This window comes from Polypterus senegalus, chromosome 16 (genome assembly GCF_016835505.1).
Source record: "Polypterus senegalus isolate Bchr_013 chromosome 16, ASM1683550v1, whole genome shotgun sequence".
NCBI classification, from domain to species: Eukaryota; Metazoa; Chordata; class Cladistia; order Polypteriformes; family Polypteridae; genus Polypterus; species Polypterus senegalus.
This window is the reverse complement of record NC_053169.1, coordinates 25181037-25202305: the sequence shown is the minus strand read 5'-3', so window position 1 is coordinate 25202305 and position 21269 is coordinate 25181037. Positions and strand designations below refer to the sequence as shown.

The following is a 21269-nucleotide window of genomic DNA, read 5'->3' as shown; positions in this document are numbered from 1 at the left end:
AACCTGTTCTGGGCTCCAGTTCATGTTTTACCTCATCTGCTCACGTCTGTCCACCTGTGAATGTTACCCTGATGTCTCTGCATTAACACGATGAAAATTAATAGTAATCAAATTAAAATAACCAGTGAAACATATGAATTTGAAAATAATCATATGTTTTATATTAGTGTGACCATCACAATAAAAAAGAAATACATTAAACAATACAAAGTGCACATAGTCTTTTAAAAAAAAAAAAGTGCATTTAACTTAACCAAAAATGGCCACTGGTGTGTCTTAAAGTCCAAAAGTTTAAATAAAGCTTCAATTCAAATAAAATAAAACAATAATGTACAGTTTATAAAAGATTCAGTTCATATATTCCTGATTGCAGTGCAGGAATGTGAGCATTTCGACATGCTCTGGTGTGAGGCTGCCTCTCTTCTTTAAGGCAATGTTCCCAGCTGCTGAGAAGAGACGCTCAGAGGGAGTAGAGGTAGCTGGAATACACAAGAATGATTTTGCAGACAGAGAACGATGTTTTAATCATCACACTCTAAAGGAAAAGTGTTGTAGTTTATCACATTATGTACTATATTATGCCAAAATAAAAAAATAACAGGCTACAATATGTAACAAGCTAATTGCTGATATACTCCAAAACACAAGTTACCTAACGTTAGTTAGAGATGGTTTACTATTCATATGAACTCAAATATTATACGAAAAAAAAAACTAGGACGGCTCAGCTACTCCTATACACTCGTTTACTATAGCTCCAAACACTTTAGCAAACATAACTGAAATTATCACTTAACCCTTAAACCACTGGAACTGGCTAGAGTCAGTTTCCAGTGCAATTTAGAAGTACACCAAAGCCAAGTATATGCGATGACGTACATTCATTGAACTCCGCAACCAGCTATCTGTTGTGATTGTTGTTCAAATACTGATTGGGCTGTTCACAGGATATACCTAGCCGGTCGGCAGTTTGAGAGGACGTGTAAGAGGGGATATAGTTCTATGATTCACATCTGGCCGCCCTCCAGACAGTTTTCCAGGAAAGCCCCAAGTCCAGTCCGGTTATTTTTGTATCTCACCTCGTGTATGTATATACACATATAGTTCGGGTCCGCTTTCGCTCCCTTGATCCCTTGTCCAAGACGTCAGACACGATATAAAAGTCCAATAATCGACTTTATTTAAACTGCACAGTGCACAAAGTACCCTCCTCTCCACACTTCTCAAACAATCACAATAATCACTACAATAAACAATCCACCACTCCCAGACACGTTGCTACCCTTCCACCCAGCTCAGCTCGCCGTCTGGGAGTTCCCAGAATCATTTTATTATCCCTGAACCGGAAGTGTTCCAATCCCCAGTCCATGTGATCTCCTATCACTTCCGGGGCAGCTCAAAAGTCCTTTTCTTGACCCCGTCATTCCCCTTGTCCATGTGACTCGGACGTACTTTTGGGGCGTAAGGCAAATAATTGTCGTTCCTCCATGCAGCGTCTCCTAGCAGCCCCCATGGTATCCAGCAGGGCTGTGTATAAAGACTCCAATGTCCATGATGCCCTGCTGGTCTTCGGGGCACCTCCATACTGCAGGGAGGGCTGCACCTGGTGGCATGAGGGTATTGGCCTGGATGATGAGACAGGCAGACCACACAAGTGAAAAAAACGCAGCACACTTTTTATTCCTTTTTGTTGCCCTTTTTAACAAATAAGCTCATTCTCTTTTCCTCTTTTCTTCTCTTTCTCCGAGTGTGAGTGCAGTCCAGGGCTCTGGAGCATTCCAGGCACCCCCTAGCGGTTGCCAGGGGCCCCAGCAGGGTTGAACTTCCAACTTCCAAGCCCCAATGTAATCCTGGGGGTTTGTATTGCCCCGGATATGTCTAATCCTCTAGTCCTTACATCACAGGGGTGTCCCGATTGGGCAAGGATCCCAGCCATCAACCACATTGCCCCTCCCTCAGCTGAGCCTTATGGGGGGAAGTGGCACTTCCCGCGAGGGCTGTCTTCCACCACTACAGGGCACTGGCATACCCCAGGCCACAGTTCCACGCTGAAATACAAAAACAAGAAAAGGGCAGGGAGATGCTGCATCAAAGCCATCTCATGGCGTCCCTCATATATCTATATGGACAGCATCTCTGTGACCTAAATTGTAGCAGTCGTAGCACCGGCACTCCACTCCTTGCGCCGGTGTCCTACGAACATGGAAACAGGATGGGAAGTTCCACTCCAACTTGTTCTCAGCCAAGATCCGGGCTTCTTTCCACCTCTGCAGAAAGCGGCCCTTTGATGCCCATGAGCACACGGCCTATGTTTTTCCTGTTTGGAGACCCAGTCTTTTCCAGGTCTTCCCATTGCTCTGGGGCATGACAACGGTCTGAGTCTCCCTATGAGAAGAAGAGAGTCCCTGCACCGTCTACGTCCCGTAGACTTACGTGAGACCGCCGCTGGCACTTGGGGCAGTGCACTCTGACAGCCGGCGCCTCATATGCATCTCTGCTGTTTCTGTTTACCAAATATAATTAATAAAGTATATCTGATTTAAAAAGTGTAAAGAAAAATATGTAAATGTATACACAGTTTCTGAAACTCTGAGCCACACACTTAAATCAGTCTTCATCAATACATTCTTGTCTTTCACCATAAAGTGTTCACTCAGTTCTTTTACATTGCAGGTGATATTCAGATTGGTATGATGGATAAGAAGAGGCAGTTAGAAGTTGAAGTCATAAGAGCTCGAGGTCTCACATCAAAACCAGGGTCAAAATCTCTCCCCGGTGAGTATGTACAACTGTAAAGTATCTTACATGTTCCAGCAGTAATGTACATTTACGTACGTAAAATATTTTAATATTGACACGATTTGTTTTCAAATATTTGTGATACCTTGTATGTACTCTGTGCACAGTCTACCTTTTGGTTAGGTCCGACCTCTGCACTTCATTTTTCAGTTTACCAGTAGGAAGCCAATGTGCTTCAAAATGCTGAAAAGTAATTTGATCATAGAAATGTTTTATGCTTTCTTATACCCTTGATACCAAGACATTTTGGACATTATGGGAAACACATTTGACCTGATATTCAAATACAAGTTAATATCCTGTTCACTTTAGTAACTCCACTGGGTCTAAAAGAGTCAATACAGTTTGTTTAAGAAAACATCAGCCTTCCCAACACAAATCAGAAGTTCCAGTATTAAATTACTTCGCTGTCCTGTCACATCACATTTAAGTAATTGTATTTCTCCTTTTTCAGCTCCCTATGTCAAGGTTTACCTCCTAGAGAATGGAGCATGTATAGCCAAAAAGAAAACAAAGATTGCACGAAAAACACTTGACCCCCTATATCAGCAGTCACTACTTTTTGATGAGAGTCCACAGGGAAAAGTGCTTCAGGTAAGTAACTTTATTGTGCAGATTCTTTAATGTTAATTAACATAACACGTCACAAGAATTGTTTTTTGATAAGCCTATTTTTTTTAGGTTCAGCAGGTAGCTATGTCTCTTTCCTTCTTTCTATCTTTCTTTCTTTTTTCTTTCACACCTTTCTAAATTATGACATTTAGCTGAATAAACAGATCAAATTGAGATAAATTGTCAACACTGCTTCATTTTTGGATGAAGGTTGTGATTCTTATGCTTGCATTCCTACTTCCCAGTGTTATTTATTTTTAACCTTACCATTTGCATACTTGTTGCAGGAATTAAGCTCTTATGAGCGCATTGATTTTTGACTGCTTTTTTAAGTTTCTAGGTTTCTTTAGTGGTGTAGGCCTGCTGTGGTCTGACACTCTACTTCACCACTCCAAGTTATGCGAGTCTACATCACTTACCTACACTGCACTTACCTTGATTAGCAACAAATCACTTCAGTGGTGTTAGTTTCTTCCAGTATTCACAATACATGTTTACCCACTTATTACAGTGACTACCCAGTGTTATCTTCCTCATACTAGAGCAGGGGTCCTCAATCACGGTCCTGGAGGGCCGCAGTGGCTACGGGTTTTCATTCCAGTTAGTGTCCTAATTAGAACTCAGCCCTTGCTGATGGTGAAAGTTGGTGTGTGACTCTCTGCCTTGTTAGTGCCTTTATTAATCAAAGACAAATTTTAGTTACTTTGCAGATCAGAGGTCCTCACTTACAGTCCTGGAGGTCTGCTATGGCTCCAGGTTTTCACTTTAACCAATTTCTTAATTAGAACCCATTTATTTACTACTAAAGCAAAACATTTTTTGGGCTTAATTTTAGTTCTCTTGCCTGTTACCATTCAGAATCCTTCATTGCCTATTTTAGATTTTAGCAGCTGCATTTAAGTTTGAATTGTTGCCCGTTTTCTTAACTAGACATTAGTTAATAATGAAATGCAGATAACCAAAAAACCTCTGCAAAGTGGTCTAAATTCTTTACCAATATGAAACACAAAATAATTAATCATGTGAGCATTCGTCCTCTTTAATATGGCACATCATTGGGACAACCAATTGGTTTTTGAAGTCATATAATTAGTTCATTGGAGATCTCCTGTCTGTAGTCAAGATGCTTCAATCAATTGTCATCTAAATACACTTTATCTGGAAGGTCTCACTTATGGAGAGTCAGTATGGTGGCCTCACATGCACAATAAAGTCAAAGGAACACTCTAAGCAACTCCATAAAGAGGTGACTGAAAGCACAAATCAGGAATGGAGACAATAAATCCACCATTAAGAAATGGAGAGAGTATGAAACAGCTGTAAATCTGCCGAGAACAGCAAGACAATGACCCCTAACATAAAGTCAAAGCTACACAGGAATGGCTTAAAAACAACAACGTTAATGTTCTGGAGTGGCTGAGTCAGAGTCCAAATCTGACTCCAAATGAGAATTTGTGGCTGAACTTAAAAAAGGCTGTTCATTCACATGTAACTTGACAGAGCTTGAGCAGTTTTGCAAAGACAAATGGGGAAATAGCACAGAGGCCCAAAGCTATCAGGGCTGCCAAAGGTAAATCTACTAAATAGTGACATAAAAGGATCAATTATCCATCCCTACAGCATCACCGTCACACACATTTGTGGGAATGTGAGAGGAAAATGAGAATACTAGGGGGAAGTTCTTGTAAGCATGGGTAGATCATGCAGATTCCACTCAGATGATGACAGATTTCAGATTAAGTGGACTAAATCTGTGAGGCTGGAGTGATAACCATTGTCGCATTATGTTACACACAATATATTTTATTCATTAAAAAAGTGAAAAATAACATGGGCTATCTACCTCAGCCTGGCAAGTAGGAAACTACACTGGAAACCCATTCCCACCTGCTTCATTCCTACTGAAGTGTCAAGAAACCACATGCTTAGGCTATATGTGTGGTGCAAGTGAGATATTCAGTGTACTGTATGTTACGGGACTTTGAGCTCCATTGTTTGTGTGAAAATGTGCTATATAAATAAATGTTGTTGTTGTTGAAGGGTGTTAGGATGGGATCAATGTTTTGGAATTGAATTGAAGACCCGTCTGTCACCCTCATTAACTGGTCTTTAATTCAAAAGCTCATTGTCTAATTAGATACGTTTAACGTTTGTGTACTACTCTTAATTTCCTAGAGGTGTTTATTTAACAATATTTTGTCAAATAATGTATGCAATTAGGATATTGTGAGCATACTACTGGATAACTGGGGCCAGACACTGGAAGTGATGTCAGAAGTGGTTGACCTGTCAATCATCCGGTCTTCAAAAGGAGGGATAGAAGAGATGATAGTATACAATGCTATCATGTGCATTGGCGTTAAATTACCTCCACTAGAGCCTATAATAGCTGTCCACAAGATGCATGTGCGTGACAGTGGAAATAAAGTCATGATCACTATGATACAAATGTTCTCTAGTTAAAAGTAATTATAAAACTTGAAAGATGACATGCCAGTCCTAAACAAAACAATGGCACTGATATTTAAAATCCAATGAAACTTTTCCCCTCCTTGAACATCGCTATGTACATTATGTACTGTACAGCTCATCTTATAATTTAATGTTTAAATAACACAAGGGTGTGTTAAGGTCGACTGATTCAAGGGCTAAATTTACTTTCAGCTGGAACGCCTTGTACCTGGTGTGCATTCTGAAAATATTGAATGGTCATTGAAGGTCAGCTCTTTAACCACTTTTCTTATTGCCAACAGGTGATAGTCTGGGGAGACTATGGGCGTATGGACCACAAGTGTTTTATGGGAGTCGCACAAATCCTATTGGAAGAGTTAGACTTGTCTAGTATGGTGATTGGCTGGTACAAACTGTTCCCACCCTCCTCCCTTGTGGATCCCACATTAGCACCTCTGACCCGCAGGGCTTCCCAGTCATCTCTTGAAAGTTCAACAGGACCTCCGTGCATAAGGTCATAGTGGCCAGGCAGAAGATTCGGGCCAATTCTGAACTAAGGAACTGGGAAACAATCAGAACCAGAAGTAGAAATGATCAAAGCTTTGTTGGAGCCAGACAATCAATCTTGTTTTTTGCCAGTAGTACATTTTTCTTGAAAAAAAATTAAAAGGGGGCTGTTATGAGTTAAACAAATATCACAAAACTGCTTTCAATTGGCAGAATCAAGCACCCGTTTAAATGACAAAAAATTAACTAAGTTAGCATCCATGAAGTTTTGGGATAGTTCCAAGCAAAACAACAAAATACACTGTTACATGAATCAACTCAAATAAACTGGAGTGTTTCTGACTTCATTACAAGTGAAAAACAAAAGCCACACTTTCCTCCAACCTTAAGCAGTGTTACATTACTGAGGTTATGTGCCTGTCTTCTGCACTTCCTCTGTAATGCTGGCTGAGTCCCATACCAAGGACTCTTTTTAAAGCAGTTGGAAATGCTATAAGAGTGAGCTGACGTGGTGCTCTAAAGCACCGGCAACTGCACTTCTGGTTCCTTCATCAAAAACAGAATCTCTGTTTACAGCGACTCTCGCTGCTGTTCCTTTCTTAAATTCTTTTTGTATACAGGCACACAACTGCATTATGAGTAAAGATTTTATGTTCCTGTTTTGCATGAAAGAAACCTATTTCTTAAGCAGTCTCTTGACATCAAGAGCTGAGGACTGTTAAAAGCAGCTTCAGACTTAAGTTTGATGGTACATTGTTAACTTGTTTTCTTCCTGCAATTCTACAGAATTGAATTTTATGTGTATAAATGTATATTTGATTTCCTGAGATGTTGACCAATAAAGGGGGTTTGGTAATAGGGCACTTTGAGCTGCCCCCAGAGCCTCCCAGATACAGTAAGTGTGTCTTTTGGCACTTTTTTTTTTTAGCCCTGGACAGAGCAAGGTACAACTTGTTGGATTTCACTGAAAGTTCTGGTGGAATGACCTGCACACATCCAGTGTTTATTTTATTTTTATTAAACTTACATTTTACATTATTTTAAGATTAATGCAAGCACAAAAAGCTTGATTTTTTTACTGCAAAAAATTTTGGAAAATGAAGCCAAATTTAAAGTTTGCTTTTTATCCATTTCATTTACACTGCCTTGATTTAAAAAAGACAAAAAGAGCAAATAAAAATGCTACCCTTACAGAACTTCTGTAAATGTGATAAAACACACATGCCCACACCCGCACAAGCTGCAGACTGAGCAGGTGCAATGCGAAATTTCTTTCTCATCCTTAAATGGGCCATTTTCTTTTAAGAACAACAAGTAGTGCAGCATGACTCTTGAGCTGTTCAAAGCTGCATGCACATTTTGTAAAACAGAAACAAAAGAAAACAAAAAAGGTTATTTAAATAAATGTGTGTTAGTTCCACATAGGCCAGCTTGTATGTTGCATGTACTTGTACAGTTTGCTCGTACTTAATATAAAAAGATAAATAACCAAGAAACTGAAGCCATTCATTTTTGCGTATAGACATTTTGCAGATTTTTTGTGCTCCAGCCTGTGTCTCAGTCTGGTGCTAAATGTCTATATAGCGATTTTATTTTTTACCCTATGGAAAAAGTGATGTAGTACAGACCAAAATCCTTCCAATAAATACTTTGGTGTAGATCTGTGGGGCAGATGTAGAAACTGTGTACAAACAAGATTTTGATTGCTATATATATATATATATATATATATATATATATATATATATATATATATAAATAATAAATAAATATACTGGCTGCACCTAGCTATTATCTGTTAATAAACAGGCAAGGTCATATTTGCCATGCAATTCTTTAGGCTAATAAGGTAGATAACTGCTCGACCTGCTGAGCAGGAAGAATGAAAGTGTTGGTGCACTACATTATTATTATTATTAGATATTATTGTTTTAGTGTAACAATGGCCAAATTTAACTACTGGTAATTGGATGGTATATTTCTACTGAAATCAGTTGTCTGAACATTCCCCTGTGCTTCTAAATGAATTTCCAAATCATGTCATGTAAACATGTTTAATAAAGTTTACTTTCCATGTCCAGTAAGCCTGACTTGTTTACTTTGTCAGTATTAAAAGTAAAATGCTGATGGTTTACAATTATGTGTTTCACCTAGAAAATGAAAATATTCAATTGCACCTTTTCCTCTTTGTATTACAGATGTGGCTCCAATGACTCGTGTATGTTTTATTAAAAAAAAGAAAATTTCTTTACATCTATTGTTACTAGTTACTTTTTATGATCTACAAATAAAAGAATGTGTGGAAGACTAATGGCATTTTATAACTTTTTTTGACACATGGTTACTTCTTGCTTGAACGGTTCAACAGTTTACAGGAAATGTATTGTCTGTGTATTTTTTTCTTTTCACTAGTAAATTAAACCACATGAAAAATATACACAATTTAATGTTTAAATATTCTAGAAGACATTTATTAAATAGAAGTTTATGTGTAATGCAGCCTTATCAAAGTATGAAATCAAAATGTTACAGTTTAACTTAACAATAGTGACAAATATGAATTAATTAATCACTGTTACATTTCAAATAATACAGTAAAGATTGTGTTAAATTGCTGATGACTTGTTGCAGTTTGATGTATAAAAACTGCACAGTGCTATTCAGATTAAAGTAACTACATAAAGTATTTAAGGATTATAATTAAGTTAGTTGTGCTACCCATCTAAGACAGATTGAAATTTACATAATCAATGTAGACTTAACCATATTCAGCGTTAATGTTTGCAGTGCACCATTTTTTGCAATCTATTTTGAAATGCATGTTGTAATTAAATGCATTGCATTTTTCATTCTAACAGATAGCGTAATTATAAAGATTAGTACTGCTGTTACGAATCCCATACCAAATGGCATATAATAGAGACATAGCTACCAGGTGAACACACAGATACACAAACACACACACACACACACTTGTGCTTTTACTAATGTGGATGTTCTGTTCATGTCGATTCAATAACTAGCCTCATAAGCAGACTTCACATCTGAACATTACATGCGCAGTCTGTACCAAGTGCCCATGTTGTGGAAAACTGGTCTCCTATTTGATTTCAGAACTGACAGAATTTAGTAGATCTTAGGAGGTTAGAGAAGTTTAGTAGATTTTAATTAATTTTGTATTTTTAATTTTGTTTTCTAAGTTCTGGAATGAACTGGATTCCATGCTATGCTGTGTTATATCCTAAGGTGATATTCTGAAGATATCTGAATATTTAATAATGGAAAAAGGTTTGATTTCACAATAATGTTAAGAATTGAAGGAAGGTGGTAGTAGCGGGTATATTATACACATGGTGGCTGTATTGCTTCTACTGTATACAAGGGTAGGTGACACAGTGGTGACAGACTATTCCTGAAACAGTGCTTGTATATATCTGCTTTACATGTACACTAAATGAAAAGCCACCCCGTTACATCCCCACCTTAGCTCAGAACAATGACCAGGAGGCTACAGATATCAAAACTTTTGGATAACAAGCAATATGCAACACCCAACAGTGAACTGGTCTTGTACCTTTTGGCACTTGAGACATTTTTCCACGGCCAATGGTGCTTTACCATTTGTTATTCTTGAAATATTACTGATATTCAGTCTTCTAATATTACAGGTGAAAAATTCCAAAGATACAGAGTAAATTTTGACCTCAAACAGCATGCTTCTAAACAAAAAGAGTGACAGAGAATGACTTGCTATAAGATGATTCAAATGAAGAGGATTCAGACACAAGCCTTGATGCACATGGCACTGCAAGATTCAAGAGTATTTATTGTCATGTCATCCATATACAGTAGTACAGCATACAGTGAAACTAAACGTTCCTCCAGGACCATGGTGCTACATAAAACAAAGGACAACGAAGAATCCACAACACATAACATACATGTGAGTCAAATGTGCAAACATGTTCAATCATGTGCAACACTGCAGAACAGAAGACATGTATCAGATATCAGACCGGTCCATGGGTGTTCAGGAGTCTGACTGCTTGTGGGAAGAAACTGTTACACTTTCTGGAGGTGAGGCCCACAATGCTTCAGTACCTTTTTCCCAATTGCAAGAGTGTAAACAGTTGTTTTTAGCTGAGGTAACAGTGCTAGACTATAGGTGACAACTCACTCACCATTGTAAACAGAATTGGGGACAATTTGTCATCTTCATGTACAACTCCAACAGAGATACCAGCAGGACACTGGCCAAAAATGATATAGACTGTGCTTCTGAATTAAAGCATTTGAGAAAGTTAATTGTTACCAAGGGTGTCGACAAGAAAGATATGGAAGATAGTATGAAGATTATGAAGCTGTCAGGAAAAGAGGATGAGAAATTTTTAATACATTCTACATTGAACTGCTGAGAGAGAGATAGTTACAGAGATAGAAAGATAGATGAACAGAACATTGTAAATAAATAAATAAAAGCATACAGTATATATACACACTATGGTTTGAGAAAATACCAGAATGACTAAAAAGGAAGAATATTTAAAAGAAGAAAAAACTTATGACTTGGCATGTTCCAGTGAGGCATTATGCGGGTGTATTGCTGTAATGATCAACAATAATTGCTTTCTATTTAAAAAGTAGAATTTCAGTGAAAGCTAAAATATATACAGTATATATTTTATATCTAAAATATAAAAAGGTATATTATTGAAAATTCATTACATTTTTTAATTCAGTGGAAAAAGGTGATCTAATATTTTGGTTCTTTGAAGTGAGAAATCAATATGCATATCCTCACATATATCTTAAATCAAATCCAGCGACATGCCAGTTTTCAAAAGATGTAAGATTTTTATTTTCTTATGGAGAGATGGTACTTTATGCTTCCTTTTAGCCTTTGGTAGACTGATTTTACCACATAATCATTTTTGGGGGCATATTTTCAGTACAGTATAATAAATAATGCACATGTAGTCCTTCTCTCCGTACATCAATTCCAATTTCAATCACGGCGTTCTCCTTAATAAGCGGCAAGCACACGTACGTGTAAACTTATAATATGGCGTGCTGTGCGTAGTGTAACTATGTCTTATCTGGAAACATAAAGCTAACCACAGATCACCGTTCAAATCTCTTTGTTAACTTTATTGACATTTTCAAACTGTAATTAGGCTCAAGAGTCTGATAAACAAACAGAATATCCAGAATTAGCAACTTATCATTGTGTCTCCTCTACATCCACACCGCTGCTGCTTAAAACCTCAAATAACTACCCAAGTGTTACTCATTAAAGTACAAACAAATATAAAGCAACAACAAACACTTAGAAAACGGGTAAAGAGAACAAAGATGTATGAGAGAGTTTAGGTCACCTAAAAAGCAAAAAGTAATGGCAAGAATCAGAAGCGCGTTGCAAACCATTTTGCATCAACAACGTCACTGCTTCCAGTGAGAAAGAATGAGAGAGCGCCAGCGCTAGGCTTTCTAATAGACAACATTGAGAGCCCAATCTCCCAATGCTGAAACAGCTTCTTCTTTTTCTTCTTTCAGCTGGTCCTGTTAGGGATTGCCACAGTGGATTATCTTCTTCCATATCGTCCTGTCTTCTGCATATTGCTCTGTTACACCTATCACCTGCATGTCCTCTCTCACCACATCCATAAACCTTCGCTTAGGCCTTCCTCTTTTCCTCTTCCCTGGCAGCTCTATCCTTAGCAACTTCTCCCAATATACCCATCATCTCTCCACTGCACACGTCCAAACCAACACAATCTCACCTCTCTGACTTTGTCTCCCAACCTTCCAACTTGAGCTGACCCTCTAATGTCCTCATTTCTAATCCTGTCCATCCTCGTCACATCCAATGCAAATCTTAACATCTTTAACTCTGCCACCTCCAGCTCTGTCTCCTGCTTTCTGGTCAGTGCCACCGTCTCCAGCCCATATGACATAGCTGATCTCACTTCTGGCCTGTAGACCTTCCCTTTCACTCTTGCCGATACCCGTCTCTCACAAATCACCCCTGCCACTCTTCTCCACCCTTTCCACCCTGCCTCCACTCTCTTTATCACCTCTTTTCTACAATGCTTGATACTCTGAATTGTTGATTCCAAGTATTTAAACTCATCCACCTTCTACAACTCTACTCCCTGCATCCTCACCATTCCACTGACCTCCCTTTCATTTACACACATGTATTCTGTCTTGTTCCTACTTACCTTCATTCCTCTCCTCTGTAGAGCAAACCTCCAACTCTCCAAGGTCCCCTCGACCTGCTCCCACAAATGCTGCAACAGCGAGTGCTGGAAAAAGACCGAAGATCTCTGAAATGCCATTTTCTGAATTACGGAATGTTGGAGGTGAGTGATTATTTGTCTTCTTTATTTCTAAAAAATTAGAGAGAGAGAGGCATCAATACCGCAATACAACTCCTCATCTGGTAACAAATCGCTCACCTCTGGGCTTGTTGACTGACTCCTAAGCGCGCGTGTGTGACAACAGGTATTGTTCTGCTGATTCTGTTTTGATTCGCTCCTGAACCAGAAATCAGACTTTTATTGCTGTTTTTTGCTAGAATTATTAGGCATCTATTTCACTTAACAAAAGTTATTTCCTTAGTTATTTTCCATTATCATTAATAAAAGTGTTTCTAATGTTCCTTTGATTATCATAATGGCTTTAGAAATCATCATTTTAAAGTAAGTTGCTTCAAATAATGAAGTGTAATTAAAAATGCAGATATTCGGGACGCCTGAATTAAATGTTTTTGTAACTGTGAAGTGAAGAAAGACTAGAATCTTCAAAAAGAAAGATATTTATTTGAAAATCACAAAAAATCTCAAAATGGCAAAACACCAAAGAAACATTTTCCCTAAAAAGGCAATCCAAGTCCACAGTCCAATAAACAGTAAAAAAATCCAGAAATCCGGACCCATATTTATGAAGTCTCTTAGAATTGCACTAAAAGTCTGACTAGGATAGAAATTTGTTCTGCCTCAAAGTACACCAGGAGAAGTCGATATTAAGCCTCCTACTCACTGTACTAATAAGAAGTAGGAGGCCACATCTGAAAATTAATACTGTAATGATTTTACTCCATCCTCCTTACTGCAAATTGCCGCTCGTGATGACATTTTGTAGTTTTCTGGTACTAACGCTAAAAAGAAAGGGGAAAATATAATGATAATTAATTATCCACAGCCTTGCATTCAGAAGAATCACCTTACCAATGCTATGACTACAGGAAGCACCTCGTAATATAGCAGTTCATGAACCGACCATGGCTATGAGTTGCGTTCAGTTTTTCACTGTTCCCAATCGTCTCCTAGGTTCGCATGCTGTTCTCTCTTGGTGCACCCTACCCATCTTCTTTGAGGCTCTATTTATCTAATGCCATTACTCGGCTTGTAAACTCTAACATGAATGACACAGGGTTCATGGAATGCCACATCAGTTTTCTTGTATGGCATTTCACTGTCACTCACCCATTCAGCCAATCTTGTCTTTGGAGGATATGCTGGCTGCTACAGTTTACATCCATGATCACCTGTATGTTGATACTGCGATAATTGCTGGTGTTTCCATGTTTTCCATGAAAGCCTGAGATTAAAATTTCTTGAGTATCACTACAAACTGCATGGTAAGTAACATATTATAAATATTTTTGGGTGCAGTATTCCTTTAAGTAGATGATAGAACAAGAATCTCAAAACTGCAATGTGTTAAGCACATAAAAGCACCTCAAAAGCAACTCAGGTTCATTAAAGAATTGAAGTCAATGGCAGTAGTTTAGGCACCACAGGGCCTTTTCTTTGATAACTGCAATTCCTTCATCTACAAACCCCAAGGGGCTTAGACTGGACACAAGAACAATCATCAAGAACCTTAGCCCTTCCAATGTACAAAGTACTCCATGTTTTCCCTCATCATCTGGAATCAAGAAGAGATTGCACTTCATATACCTCCAAACCATCAGCAGTAATGAGCAGAGAAAGGGATAATGCAATATAATAAAGACTGTAATGGGTGGGATATAATCTGGAAACATGGAAAACAGAATGAATCTTAAAATGAAGAGGCAAGGCGAGACTGCTAGATCATATTTACTGTATATACTGCCCATGTATCATGGAGCGAAATTTCAGGAATGGTAAAATGGTAAATGGCCTGTATTTGATATAGCGCCTAACTAGAGTTCAAGAACCCCCCTAGGCGCTTTACAACACAACAGTCATTCACCCATTCACACAAACATTCATACACTGGTGATGATAAGCTACTATGTAGCCACAGCTGCCCTGGGGCACACTGACAGAAGTGAGGCTGCCGAACACTGGCGCCACCAATCCTTCCGACCACCACCAGCAGGCAAGGTAGGTTAAGTGTCTTGCCCAAGGACACAACAGCTGCATTCTCATGCTGGGAGCCAGGATCGAACCTGCGACCCTCCGATTGCTGGACCACCCGCTCTACCGACTGAGCTACTGCTGCAGGAAGGTACATGGAAATTAGTATCATGTGTAATTAACCATGCCTTTTGCCGAATTTTTAAAATAGATGCCTGTCTGGACTTTATATCTGAAAAACCTGTGGCTAGAAGTCCTGCATTTCTCGGATTTCAATGTGCTAATCTCCATTTACCACAGATATTAGACAAGTAGGTAGAAGTCCTGGGTTTGGGAGAGATGGATACTTGGAGGGTCAAATTGTTGTGGTTTAAATCCATAAAGGCCCTCAAATGCAGATATGTTATGGGCAGAGTTAGTAAAGATATTTGTAGAAAATTCTGGAAGGGCAGAAAATCAGCCAAATTAGTTTGATGAGAATTTAGAACGAAATGTGTGCATTTTTTGAGATTTAATGCCTTCCATTTGCTCGTTAAACTCAGATTCAGATGTGAGATTTACAGTTCAAACCAGGTGTTCAGAAAAAACTTTCCAAAATCCATACAGAATTTATTGAATTCCATAATCAAAAATTATAGAAGGGGAACCATATAAGCTTGCTACCTGTGAGAGTTGATTATTACTGATAAATATGAATTTTACTATTTGATTAAATAATGATTATATTGAATGACTTCTGCTCCTGTTGACTATTAAGCTTTTGTCTTTAGCAATCTTAGGAAACATTTTAAGTAAAACCTTTAGATCTGTGACCCAGTTCCTGCTGCTAGTTTAGCACAAGGACAAGTATTGATAAGAAAACCAGTATAATCTATAAAAAAAGAAGAAGAAAAAAAGTTACATTTACAGAAAAACATCTGGCAGTTATGGTTGCCAGAATTTTGCCGTAAAAATGAAGGTGACAATTTTTGTAGGTGTACGGTATAACTTTATAGTAAATAACAGTAACCTTAAATAAATGCACTGTAATAAATATGCCAATCATTAAACCGTGAAAAAATGTTGTCAGGATCAAAGTGTATCAAAATCCTGACTCCAAGGTTCTGTTTGTCAGTAGCTCGCAAGAACATGAGAAATGAAAACAAAGGTTTTAATTGTGCCGCTGTAATATATGAGTTTAATTCCATCCATCCATCCATCCATTTTCCAACCCGCTGAATCCGAATACAGGGTCACGGGGGTCTGCTGGAGCCAATCCCAGCCAACACAGGGCACAAGGCAGGAACCAATCCTGGGCAGTGTGCCAACCCACCGCAAGACACACACAAACACACCCACACACCAAGCACACACTAGGGCCAATTTAGAATCGCCAATCCACCTAACCTGCATGTCTTTGGATTGTGGGAGGAAACCGGAGCGCCCGGAGGAAACCTAACCTAACTGCGAGGCAGCAGCGCTACCACTGCGCCATCGTGCCGCCCCTGAGTTTAATTCCAAATTACATTATTTTACTTTAAGACTGGTAACTGAGGCCATGAACAAACGCAGCTGAAACATTTAATTAATGTTAAGTGAGCTGAAAGAAAAAGAGTGACACAGAGATAAAGAGAGACAAATAGAGTAGCTCAAGAAAACTACTAAAAGAGTGGTGACGTGTACCCTGTTTGGTGATGGTCATTTTATGGTCAGCATTTACTATGTGCTATTTAAAATTGAATTGTGTTAGCAAAGATTGTGTTCCATCTTTCGTAATTGGCTCCAAAATAGGAATTGTAAAGACTGTGAACAAAAATATAAAAGCTCTGGCAACTGTACTGAAAGCTCAAGCTCACCTATGGATTGATGGAAGACAACCCTCCTGCCGTGCCTAGGACCATGCCTCCCACACTCTCGAGGTGAACAGAGCCGACTGCTAGGAGCCCCGCTTCTGCATTGCCATTTGCCAGAAGCTCCCTTCAACTAATCATTTATTGGACTGTAAGCTGATTTTAAAAGAAGCAAAGTGTATTCTTTATTTGGTGTTATTTTATTTATTTCTTCATCTTAGAATTACCACTGTACCATTAGGGAAGGATATAATATTTTGCTTCATTTTTTATATTTACAGTGGTGTGAAAAACCATTTGCCCCCTTCCTGATTTCTTATTCTTTTGCATGTTTGTCACACAAAATGTTTCTGATCATCAAACACATTTAACCATTAGTCAAATACAACCCCAGACCATCACACTACCACCACCATATTTTACTGTTGGTATGATGTTCTTTTTCTGAAATGCTGTGTTCCTTTACGCCAGATGTAACGGGACATTTTCCTTCCAAAAAGTTCAACTTTTGTCTCATCAGTCCACAAGGTATTTTCCCAAAAGTCTTGGCAATCATTGAGATGTTTCTTAGCAAAATTGAGACGAGCCCTAATGTTCTTTTTGCTTAACAGTGGTTTGTGTCTTGGAAATCTGCCATGCAGGCCGTTTTTGTCCAGTCTCTTTCTTATGGTGGAGTCGTGAACACTGACCTTAATTGAGGCAAGTGAGGCCTGCAGTTCTTTAGACGTTGTCCTGGGGTCTTTTGTGACCTCTCAGATGAGTCGTCTCTGCGCTCTTGGGGTAATTTTGGTCGGCCGGCCACTCCTGGGAAGGTTCACCACTGTTCCATGTTTTTGCCATTTGTGGATAATGGCTCTCACTGTGGTTCGCTGGAGTTCCAAAGCTTTAGAAATGGCTTTATAACCTTCACCAGACTGATAGATCTCAATTACTTCTGTTCTCATTTGTTCCTGAATTTCTTTGGATCTTGGCATGATGTCTAGCTTTTGAGGTGCTTTTGGTCTACTTCTCTGTGTCAGGCAGCTCCTATTTAAGTGACTTCTTGATTGAAACAGGTGTGGCAGTAATCAGGGCTGGGGGTGGCTACGGAAATTGAACTCAGGTGTGATACACCACAGTTAGGTGATTTTTTAACAAGGGGGCAATTACTTTTTCACACAGGGCCATGTAAGTTTGGATTTTTTCTCCCTAAATAATAAAAACCATCATTTAAAAACTGCATTTTGTGTTTACTTGTCTTATATTTGACTAATGGTTAAATGTGTTTGATGATCAGAAACATTTTGTGCGACAAACATGCAAAAGAATAAGAAATCAGGAAGGGGGCAAATAGTTTTTCACACCACTGTATATATATATATAAGGGCTGGGAAGCAATTAAAAAATTTACTAATCACATAAATGTATTAATTGTGATTAATCACATCTAACATTAAAATACTGTATGTAGTTCTAAAATGAATACATAAATCACAAAGTACACACTGAATCTCAAAATTAATATAGAACACAAAAGAATTGAAAAAATAATTGCTGACATAGTTTAAACTAAAACAATAACCTTAAACCTGAGCTTTTAACAAAATACTTCTTGAGCAAGTGCAACCTGAATTTAAATGCCTTCCTAAAAAGCAAGGTGTAAAAAAGGCAATAAGAGAATGAGACCAATGTATTAATTCTCAGATTGGCATGGCGTATGAAACACAGACACAAGTAAACAAAGCAATCGAAACGACTGTTGAATGCACTGCTAATTAATTGAAAGAATATGCATCTCTTAAATGTGCATACATTAAACTTTTGTTAAAACTCCGCAAATACTGCAGTCAGTTGTTCATCACCATCAACAACTGAAAATTATCCTCTACACAAGTGGTGTGTCTGTGACGTCAACCTCTGAGCCACTTTTTTTGCTGCCCATATCCCACTCCTTTGGACAGTTTAGTAAGTCTAAAAGATTTCATACTTTTTTGGTTAGTAGAATCGTGATGTGCCTTGGGAATTTTTGGGTTATGAAAAGTGTTGGAAAGCACTGCTCTACCTACACCTTTGCTCCTAGCACATTAAAAAAAGACCTCTGTAGCTGTTATCTCGTTTAAACACTGACACCGTACATTACTAAGGCCGTTATGTTGTGTTCTTTGCATGAATTAATGAAGATACTGGAATCATGGGTAGGAATAATCATTATATATATATATATATATATATATATATATATATATATATATATATATAAATAATTTTTTTGGTTTGTTTAGTTAAGCTGTCCTCTTTAACATACATTTTCCCAGGGTGCATACACTCCCTGCTGAATACGCAAGTGTGTATGTGGCTGTATGTATTGAATTTTAATTACATACTCTTTCCGTTAAAGTCTCTGCTACAACTTTAGCAGAAGGCCATCCCTTTAATGGGATGAAGTGGACATACTTTCTGAAATAATCCACTGTCACCAAGATAGTGTTAAACTCTCATGACAGAGAAATGTCAGTAAAAAAAATATCAAACAATATATTCCCATGGATGATGCAGAATAGGGAGTGATTAAAGAACCCTTATATGAAAATCAAGTGCCTGACAACAAACCTCACAAGCACCCATGTAGTTACTTGCGTTTTGTACATTTTCTAACACCAATACAATTGTTTAATAGCTGGATGGCCAGTTATGTAACTTGGATGTATTATTTCTAAATCTTGCTGTCTAAGGTCTTTAGGAATATATAGTTTTCCTTAAGGTATATTCTTTGGGTTCCTTGCATTGTTTTGTGCCCTGTCAATTTTGAATTATAGATCTTTTACTAAAGGAATAAGTATAGTCTGTGAGAACGTTTCTTTGTTAGTTATAAACTAATTCTTGATCATGCTCAACTGGGATATGACATAGAGCATCTGCCTTTATGTTTTTAGATCATGGTCTGTAGATGACATAGTAATTGAAACAAATAAAGCATAATGCCCAACTAGCTTCATGAGCATTGAGTTGTTTAGGAGACTTTAGATACGCTCGTAAGATTTTTGTGATCATTATAAATTATGATTGGAAACTTAGGAGTGTTGCCATTCCTCCAGAGCTAATTTTATAGCTAACAGTTCTCTATTCCCTAAATCATAGTTCTGTTGAGATTGATTGAGGTTTTTAGAAACGAAAGTAAAAGGGTGAATCAACCCTGAGTCAGGAAACCTGTTATGAAAGTACCACCTCTACCCTGAAACTGGATGTGTCCACTTCTAAAACAAAAGGTAATTCTGGATAACAGAGATCAAGTGCCCTGGTGAATAAGTGTGCTATGTAGTCAAAAACTGTTTGTGTCCATTTTGTCCATTGAATGATTTTTTTTTACTTGTCAGTGATGGATCACTGTACTAAAGTTTTAAATAAATTGTTGGTAATATTTGGCAAATCCCACAACTATTTGCACCCATTTTACACTTCCTGCTGGGAACCAAATTACAATGGTTGAACTTTCTGAGTAATCCATGGCCACATACTGGAGATCTCATAGCACAAGCATAAAACATTTTTCTTATAACATTCACATTTTCCTAACTTGGCCAACAAATCAACAGGAGGCAATTTAATACCTCTTTAACATGGCTGATGTGATTTTGCAAGTCAGGATAAAATGAGAATATCATCGATATAAACCAACACATTAATACCCGATATATCTCGAAATATGATATTAACAAATAATTAAAATATTGTTGGGTTTGGCTAATCAATAGGACATGCCCTTGTATTCATAAAGGCCACTTGAGGTTTTGCAGTCTGTTTTCCATTCACGGTCTTCTTTACAAGAATTAGGTTGAAGCACTAAAATCTAAAAAAAACTTAAAATCTAGATCTAAAAACTTAAATCTAATTTAGTGAAAACAGTTGACTCGGTGACTTGGTTAAAGATGGAAGACATAAGAGGAAGATGACAGCTAATCTTAGCAGTGATTTTGTTCATCTCCCTATAATCAATACAGGGACACAGCCTCCATATTTCATTTCTACAAAAAAGAAAACAGCGCCAGTTGGGTTATCAGACTTGGTAATAAACCCATTTTGTAAATTCTCAGTAAGTTATTGTTTCCTTGTCTCTTGTTCAGAGCTGGACAAAGCATAGGTTTTCACTTTTGGTTATTTGAGAATCTGATAGTTACTCAGTAGCACTATTGTGCCCTCTGAAGATGTACTAGTGAAGCCTGTTGTTTACTGAACACATAAGCAAGTTCTCAGGTTGAACAACAGAAACAGTATTACATGTTATTACTGAGGACGCCTTTTTAAGCAATGTGTTTTACATCATAGACTGTTGTTTAATGTCTTAATTTTGTCAGTTAATTACAAGATTATGCTCCTGAAGCCAAAGAAACCCAAAATAATGTGTGGTATAGGAGGCTGAATAATACAAAAAAATTCATAGATTCTTTATGTGTGAGTCCTGTTTTAACTGTGACTATAGCAGTAGTAAAATCTAACTGCAGGTAGCTCACCTCACTCAGCAACAGAAAATGTTTACCTGTCTGATTTGAAAGGCAAACATTTTTTGTTGCTGAGTGGCTCACCATCACTCTGATTTGACTGAGGTGGGCTACCTGCCATCATGAATTATTCACCACACTCCTCCCTCATAGGTTACCCCAAGTAACAATTGTTTCATGACATAGTTGGTAATATGACACTAATTGTTTGGATTATTACTAAATGTTATTTTTTGCGTCCTTCACTG

The 21269-nt window shown here is 37.9% G+C and overlaps 1 protein-coding gene across 1 annotated transcript in view; it reads left to right on the top strand.

Annotated features, from left to right (window-relative positions):
- The window catches only part of rims1b (regulating synaptic membrane exocytosis 1b), a 248608-nt gene extending 239928 nt beyond the window's left edge, over positions 1-8680 (top strand). The window contains exons 24-26 of the mRNA XM_039739003.1: positions 2674-2775; positions 3254-3393; positions 6165-8680. Of these exons, the coding sequence (XP_039594937.1) occupies positions 2674-2775; positions 3254-3393; positions 6165-6383 (461 nt within the window). The 3' untranslated portion in view covers positions 6384-8680. The remainder of the gene's footprint in view (positions 1-2673; positions 2776-3253; positions 3394-6164) is intronic.
- The last annotated feature ends 12589 nt before the right edge of the window (positions 8681-21269 follow it).